Source organism: Cetorhinus maximus, chromosome 10, assembly GCF_964194155.1.
Source record: "Cetorhinus maximus chromosome 10, sCetMax3.hap1.1, whole genome shotgun sequence".
Lineage (NCBI taxonomy): Eukaryota > Metazoa > Chordata > Chondrichthyes > Lamniformes > Cetorhinidae > Cetorhinus > Cetorhinus maximus.
This window is the reverse complement of record NC_135888.1, coordinates 100135027-100143920: the sequence shown is the minus strand read 5'-3', so window position 1 is coordinate 100143920 and position 8894 is coordinate 100135027. Positions and strand designations below refer to the sequence as shown.

Below are 8894 nucleotides of genomic sequence, written 5' to 3'. Positions count from 1 at the left end.
TGTTCCCTGGTTCTAGAATTCTCCATCAAGGGAAACAATTTTATCCTGTCCACTATCTATTCCCCTCATAATTTTGTACACCTCAATAAAGTCACCTCTCAGCCTTCTTTGTTCTAAGGAAAATAACCCCAACCTATCCAATCTCTCCTCGGAGCTACGCTTTTCTAACCCTGGCAACATTCTTGCAAACCTCCTCTGCACTCTCTCCAGGGCTATTAGGTCCTTCCTGTAATGTGGTGACCAGAACTGCACAGAATACTTCAGCTGTGGCCTCACCAGTGTTTTATACAATTCCAACATTATATCCTTACTTCTATATTCTATACCTCTGCCAATGAAGGAGAGCATTCCATATGCCTCCTTTACAACCTTGTCCACTTGAAATGCTGCCTTCAGGGACCTGTGTACTTGTACGCCAAGATCTCTCACTTCATCTACCCCTCGTAGTATATTCCCATTTATTGTGTAATCCCTGTAACTGTTTGACCTCCCTAAATGTATGACCTCACACTTCTCTATGTTAAAATCCATCTGCCACTTTACCGCCCACTCCACCAACCCATCTATATCGTTTTGGAGATTATGGCTATCCACTACTTGGCCAATCTTTGTGTCATCTGCAAATTTCCCAATCGTGTCCCCCATGTTCACGTCCAAATTGTTAATATATAACAAACAGCAAGGGTCCTAACACCGAGCCCTGTGGAACACCACTTAAGACAACTTTCCATTTGCAAGGGCATCCATCAACCATTACCCTTTGTTTCCTGTTACAAAGCCAACCTTTTATCCAGTTTGCCACATTACCCTGAATCCCATGGGCTTTTACTTTCCTGACCAATCTGCCATGTGGGACCTTGTCAAATGCCTTGCTAAAATCCATGTACACAACATCCACTGCACTACCTTCATCAACCTTTCTTGTCACTTCCTCAAAGAATTCAATCAAATTTGTGAGGCAAGACCTTCCTTTAACAAATCCATGCTGACCATGCCTGACTAGTCCATGCCTTTCCACATGACAGTTAAACCTATCTCTCAGGATTGATTCTACTAATTTGCTCACCACCGATGTAAGACTAACTGGCCTATAATTGTTTGGCATTTCCTTTGATCCCTTTTAAACAATGGAACTACGTTTGCATTTCTCCAGTCCTCCGGTACCTACCTTGTATCCAGTGAAGACTGGAAAATCATCCCCAGAGCATCTGCTATCTCCTCCCTGACTTCCTTCAGCAGCCTCGGAAACAATCTATCTGGCCCTGGTGACTTAACAACTTTCAAGGATTTCAACCCTTCGAGTACTTCCTCTCTCTTTATGACTATCCCGTCCAATACCTCACAGTGTTCCTCCTGGACTACTATATCTACATCCTCCCTTTCCTTTGTAAACACGGAGATAAAATATTCATTCAAAACCCTTCCCACAGCCTCTGCATCTACACACAAGTTTCCATCTTCATCTCTGATAGGTCCCACTTTTTCCTTAACTAACCTTTTAGCGTTATTGTATTGGTAAAACACCTTTGGGTTATCTTTAACTTTACTTGCTAATCTTTTTTCATGCCCTCTCTTTGATTTCCTTATTTCCTTTTTCACTTTGTCCCTGCACTTCCTATATTCGTCTAGGCTATCTGCAGTGCTTAGTTCTTTGTGCCCATCGTATGCTTTCTTTTTCTGTTCGATCTTCCCCTGTATTCCTCTAGACAACCGAGGGGGGGTCTAGATTTGGCAGTACCAGTCTTATTTTTGTAGGGCACATGTCTACTTTGTACAATTAGGATCTCGCTTTTTAGCGCTTCCCACTGGTTTATCCTCCAGCAGTGTGTGCAGTCCACCTCAGCCAAGTCCCTTCTCATTTCTGCAAAATTTACCTTCCCCCAGTTCAAGACTTTTACTCCTGCCCTATCTCTGTCCTTTTCCATGGTAATGCTAAATCTAACTGAGTTGTGATCACTGTCCCCGATATGGTTGCCAACTGTCACTTCACCCATTTGCCCTTCTTCGTTCCCCAAGACTAGGTCTAGAATTGCATCTCCTTTCGTTGGGTTTGTCACTAATTGGTTGAAAAAATTTTCCTGGACACACTGCATGAATTTTTCTCCCTCAGTGCCCCTTATATTGTTTGAATCCCAGTTGATATTGGGATAGTTGAAGTCTTCTACTATTATTGCCCTCTTGTTCTTACAAGCAGAAATTTGCCTACATATTTGTTTTTCTATCTCCCTTTCACTATTTGGGGGTCTGTAGTATACTCCCAGTAGTGTGACTGCCCCTTTTTTACTTCTAAGCTCAATCCATAAAGCCTCGTTTGTTGACCCATTTAGTATATCATCCCTTCTCACAACTGGAATTGATTCTTTAACCATTAGTGCTACCCCGCCCCCCCCCCCCTCCTTTTTTATCTCCTACAAGTAGGTGGTAATCTGCAAATTTCCTTGCCCATTTTTGGCCCGATGCCATGAGACCTCATTAAGCATAGAGATAATGTTAAGGACTCCCAGGGCCACAGCCCCATGGCAGTATAGCATTGTGCTATCAACTCTTGATGGATTTGTTCTGCCGATGGGATAGGACATACCCAGAGGTGATAATGGAGCAGTCTGGGACATTGTCTGAAAATTATGAATCTATAAATATGATTAGGTCATACTGTGCTTGACTGTTCTGTAGGACAGCACTCCCAATTTTCGCATAAGTCCCCAGTGTTAATTGGGAGGAGTTTGCAGGGTCAACTGGGCTTGGTCTGCCGTTGCTGTACCTGGTTTTTGGTCCACGTGGTCCGTCCAGTTTTATTCCTATTAGAATTTTTTTTTACAATGATTTGATACAACTGTGTGGTTTGCTGGGGTATTTAAGAATCACCCACATTCCAGATTTCCTTCTCAAAAGGATATTAGTGAACTATGACAATCCTGTAGTTTCATGGTCACCTTTACTGCTACTAGGTTTTAATTTCAGATTTATTTAATTAACTGAATTTAAATTCCCCAGCTGTCATGGTGCTTTTTGAATTTGTTTCTGGATTACTTGTCCAGCAGCATAACCACTGCAAGTGCAAAGTAACTTTTTGAAAAAAGCATGCACTTACTTTCAGAAAAAAAGATGGCAGAGCAGAGGATATTGGAGAAGAGATATCACAACTTTAGTGATTAAAATCTGAACACACTTCAACAAAGTGGAGGTGAGGCATTGGCAGCTTCTGGGGAAAGAGAAGTGTACAGCACCAGAAAAAGTTAATATGTTGGCGTGGGAGGAGGTGGCACAAGCTCTGAGCCAGACCTTTCAGTAGTGAAATTAGGAAACACTTCTACACGCAAAGTAAGTGTTAGAAGTTTGGAACTCTCTTCAGCTAACAGCAATTGATGCCAGATCAATTGTTAATTTTAAATCTGAGATTGATAATTTTTTGTTAACCAAACATATTAAGAGATGTAGGACAAAGGTAGGTGTGTGGGGTTAGGTCGCAGATCAGCCATAATCTCACAAGTACTATAATAGGCTAATTGTTATGGCAATGAGTTAGTGATGTATATCATAATGTAGCAGTGACATCAGCAGTCATGTGCTAGAGACTCTGTAGAGCAGATGGAACAGTCTGTATTCAAGAGAGATATACCTACTCTAGCCTACCTTGTATAGTGTTAATAAAGCAATTTGAAGTAACCTACCCAAGTCAGACTAGAGTTACTCAAGATAAGATAGGCCACGCAACCAACATACAAAACATCACTGATCGTGGAACAAGCTTGAGGGGCTAAAGGGTCTACTCCTGTTCCTTTGATCCTAGGAGTGCTGACTGCAGCATGCAACAGAACGTGGAACATTGTTGAAAAAACTGATTAAATGTGATTTGCTCAGATTCGTAGTTTTTTTACACCACAGGGACTGCAGCGGTTCAAGAAGGCAGGTCACCACCACTTTCTCAAGGGCAATTAGGGGTGGGCAATAAATGCTGGCCTAGCCAGTCTCACCCACATCCCATAAATTAACTAAAAAAGGGTGATATTTTAAAATTGCGATTTCTTAAAATGTTAATGCTACAATGAATAGCAAAGAACTTGTTTATGGGTGGGGTGATCAGGGTTCAATCTAAAATCAATTGAGCATAAAATTCAACTGGTATTGGAGATGAACCTCACTAAGTAATTATAAAGATCTTTTATCCGTACTCCACAGACTTGGTGTGAAATTGCCATTAGTGAATTATTCCCTGTTTTTCACTCTTGAAATGTTGGTGTTATTTATTGAGATTTATATTTTTTATGATTGTATTACAATTTATTTCATTGCTGCTGTCTTGGTCAAAAATCATTTTAAACTATTTAACTTTTTTTTTAAATCAACCATTTTTGTTTACAAAGCAATAATTAGTTAACACAATTTTAAGTGAAGTCTGCCACCAAGTGCCTCAATGTTTATGTAAAGTTTAGCACTAACTACATCAAAAGTCTTTCACTGGGTATGCTGCTTCAATAAAAGTTCACTGTTTCACTTTCAATCTTGCCTGTTCATTTGTGGGTTTTCCTGGGGAAGGGGATGGAGGAGGCATCTTGACACACTCATAACAATCCAAATGCATGAGCAACCAACTGTGCCCCAGCATCCCTACCTGGAGGCATCAGCTACCTGAAAAATCGCAGAATCACATCTATCGGTAGACTGATCGAATCAAACAACATGTTCCTTTGGTTGTTTATAACAGGCAGAGTACAGACTCTACTCAACCACCGGCACTTGCAAAAGGTCTACCTTTTGTGATTTTGTGATTAAGCAGCACGTACTGAACAACCCTGAGTGTGCTAATAGCTACACTGACAACCAATTTAAGATAATCAGTTGAGCATGCAATGTGGCTCATTTAAGCTTGATAGACGTGACATACATTCCTATACAGGGAGCTGTTCTCTGCAAACAAAAGGAATATGTTCAAGCCTTGTGCCTTTTGAATTACCTGGGAGCTTGGGGAGCCTATAGTTCCCTGTTGCTTTCTCCATGGCAACGCCTTAGCCAGAGTTGGCTTGCCAATCATTCAAGATCTTTTTCTCCTGTGATATAAATTATGATCGTTTGAAATTTGGCATTCTTGAGTTTGTCCTGATGAGTGCAAGATGAAAATCTTTGGCAATACATCTCTCTTTTCAGCAATATTCAAGTTTTGTACTACCAAGCAACTGTTTTTAAAATATTCCTGAAATTCTAATCATAAATTACCCATTAACATTTCTGTAATATTTTACAGGATACAATCAAAACGCTTGACAGAAGAAAGATCTGTATGTATAAACTAAAGGTGGTTTCAACTTTTAGTCATGAATTTAATTCAGATGAGATTAAATTACAAATCTGACAAATCTGAAAAAAGTATGAAACAAAGGAGTTTAAAATTATCCGTGAATACACTTGTACCTTAAAGATTAATCTGACTGTTTTTCAGGTGCTGAGCTATCTGCTTTGTACTTTGAACATTTCTGTTCCTTGTCATTCTGAGAACTTGTCATTTTCTTTCCGCTATAAATTCAGCTCCTTTATGAAATGAAAGAAACACTACACTGAAAAACCAATACACTTTAAAATTAGAGATATAGAGAGAACTGATTCCAGTTGCCAGTGTTCTAAGGTAGGGGGAAAATGTTGAGGGCTACACAAAAAAAAAATTGTGTGTGCATCCATCCAAGCTGAAGAAACAATGAAATGTTCAAATTATTTCCGTCATTTTATTGACATTTTGAAAAATAAAATACAGTCAGGAGTGCTTCACAGTCTTGTGTTCCACAGATATGGCATGAACATTTAAAATAAATCATTACATAGAACCTAAAAAGATTTCAAACACTGTTTCAAATGACAGCAGAGTGCAATGGTACATTAATCCCTGACACCATACTCTGTCACTATAGTATGACCTTTTTGGTCTGATTTGGTAGTCCATTACATATCAATGAAGACAGGGTTAGAGGATTACAACTTAATTATGTTTTATGATACTGACTGTTGTGGATGGAAAGTTATTTTGTAACACTGCTTAGAATGGAATAGTATTTATACTGAACTTAATAACTTCCATAAATTAAATTAGTAACTTACATTTGATATTAGAAGCGCAACCATTATCGAATTCAACAACATTTTGTTGATAATCAATGGCAGGATCACACTGGCACCAAGATACTTGATTTGCATTGAACTACATTTGCTTGTCATTAGGTTGCCAAAAATATTCAAATCAACCAATGATTTCATAAATGAACAATCGAACCATAATCGAAAATTCTTGTGAAGAAAACTAAAAACTTCTATAATTGTTGCACCTCTTGTAATTTGAACATACACATTAAACAAATTCGTTTGAAAGGCAGGACATAAACTTTTTTGCATTAATGACTAATTTGACTCCAGGTCCCCTGTCATGGCTCTCCAGTAGCCCCAAAATGGGTTAACATTTCATTCATTCATTCCCTATTGCATTTTATATTTTCCATATTGTCCCCTCATGCTGCACAATGTTCTTAAATAAGCCATGAGCAACACTTACCAGGTTATTGCAGCAGTGGAGCATTACCATCAATCTAATAAGCTCCAGTAATGGTGTTTGGTGGCTGCATGGAAACACCAGAGGTAAAATAGGATTCAAAAGAGAAACACAGTAAAACGACAAAAAAATCATGAAATTAAGAGATGAAAAGAAAACTTCAAAAAAAATGAGAAAGGGAAGAGGCAAGGTGGATGTACGAAACATTGAAAAGCAAAATGACAAGCATCTCCAAGCCTCAAACATTGCATACGAGCCTCAAAATTATCTGCACAGAGACACAAAAAGAAAATCAAGGTTCATATATTTCAATGCTCAGAGCCTGGAGAATCACTGAAAACAAAAAAGTAGGGGGATGGTTTATTAAACAGGAGAAACAAACAACCATATGAGTACCAAAATAAAAGAAAAAAGTAGTAAACAGAGAAGAAAAATAATAAAGGAGGAAATGGAAAGGAAATTCAAAAAATATAAAGCAAATAGTATGAAAAGCTTGTTCGTTTTAAGCTGATGTTTCACAGAGGAACAGATATACCAAAAATGAATAAGGCTATACCCCCTTAGTGAATAACTATAACCACATTTACAATGTTATTAAATAGTACCTCACAGGTAAGAATTTTACTCATAACAGGAATACAAGTGCGGCCTCAGAGCCTTGAAGTAATACTGCTCCAAGTATTATTAGATATAAAAACATACTACCTGTAGCCAGAATGAATTTGAAGATGTTTCGTATTAAAATATTATAATTTCTTTTGTTCTTTTAAAAAAAATGTTTTTAGCATTTTGCTTGTCAGAATTTTCACTAGGTGGCAGTAGCCATTAAAAGTAGCCAAACAATTAGCTGCAAACTTTGGAACTCTGGACAACAGAAACTTGAGGTTAAAGGCATTGTTTTTTAAATCCTTCTGCAGGGTAGTTTAAAGTTCTCTTTTTCACTGAGATAATTTGCCTAGTGTACCATTAAACCACCTAATTCCAACTCCTCCAGAGCAACTAGAGGGACAGGTATGATAGTTTATCTTGCCTGTTACCATCTGCACATTACCTGTGACTACAGGTGCCTAAGGGTTTTTTTAAAAAAAAGATTAGAGTACTACTAATGCAATCTATGTAGATTAAAGAATATCACTACTCTAAAATGTGGGGCTGAAAAGTCAATAAGAATTCTGGTCCATTTTGGTTTGGACTTCTATTAGTGTTGCATGGCACCGGTACAAAAGAGGTTCCAGTGTCCAAGCAATTTCTGTACTGACAATAGCAAACTCTCAAAGAATTTGAAGGCTGCATTGAAGTTTTCTGGCTACTAAAGGGACTACTTACAACAGGGACTTCATATCCTCTATTAGCTCACCTCTCAAAATAGGGGATCTAATCTTAAATTTGAGGGGGAAAAGAGGAGTTTGCACATCATTTGAAATAGCAGTAGCAGCTCATCTCAACATAAACAAACCATTATGGCAAGTATCTTTTCTGCTCTCCAAAGGTTAGAATGTTAGGTTTGTCTCTTTTAAAATGGTTGACATGGTAATACAGTGCTTCATCTGATCCAAACGATTGTGCTTTAAAAGGCAGCAGCTTGATTTTCAGCAATGATACTATGTAGAACCCACATGTAACAGTAGAAAATTCACATTCTCCAGTCAATCGGGCTCTGTTGAAGGCTGACACTTATCAATACTGGACATCCCAGATCACTTGGCAAGAGCAAAGTGATAGCACGTGCCTGCTAACTTGCACTTAGTTTCACTTGCAGTGCTAGTAGTGAACATGTTTCCATATCTTGATATACCCTTAGATTTGTGCTTGATTTTTTTTAAAAATGCATATTGCTGTGCTGGCATCTTTTTGACAGGGTAACTGTGCTGAGCTATTACTCACACAGTATACCATGCATCCAAGTAGTATAAATAGTTTAAAAAAAACACCTAGGTCAGTCTTCACCAGAATGCGAATCAGTTTTCACTTGAATCCCACTGTAGCTCAAGTGTAGAGTCATAGTGGTTTATCAATAACAGCAACACCTAAGAGGAAAATAAACCATTCAATGTTAAAAGGTTCAAAACCAGTTCTGACAATTACAATATCAATAAGAGTCCCACACAATATTTCTTATTCACCTAAACATATTTTGGGTACTTTTAGCAACAGTACATTTCATACCTGACCCGATTATCCTTTTCATTGATTTCACCTAGCGATAACAGTAAAATTGCCCCTACTGTTTCTATTATGCAAAGTAAGATTACAACACAATTAAACTGTTTAAATATAATTTATTTCAAGAGTTAGAAGAGAAGCGATAATAAACAGCTTGCGTGTTTGGTAAACCTAGCAGTTGAGTGCTGGGATGCCACTT

General features: G+C 38.2%; 1 protein-coding gene across 9 annotated transcripts in view; it reads right to left on the bottom strand.

Annotated features, from left to right (window-relative positions):
- Nucleotides 1–5697: 5697 nt before the first annotated feature.
- The window catches only part of LOC144685871 (kelch-like protein 3), a 180146-nt gene continuing 176949 nt past the window's right edge, over nt 5698–8894 (bottom strand). For 8 of the 9 annotated variants that reach the window (XM_078550866.1, XM_078550861.1, XM_078550862.1 and 5 more), the window contains one exon: nt 5698–8559. In XM_078550866.1, the coding sequence (XP_078406992.1) occupies nt 8531–8559 (29 nt within the window). In that variant the 3' untranslated portion in view covers nt 5698–8530. The remainder of the gene's footprint in view (nt 8560–8894) is intronic. The other variant, XR_013577801.1, reaches the window with a different exon arrangement.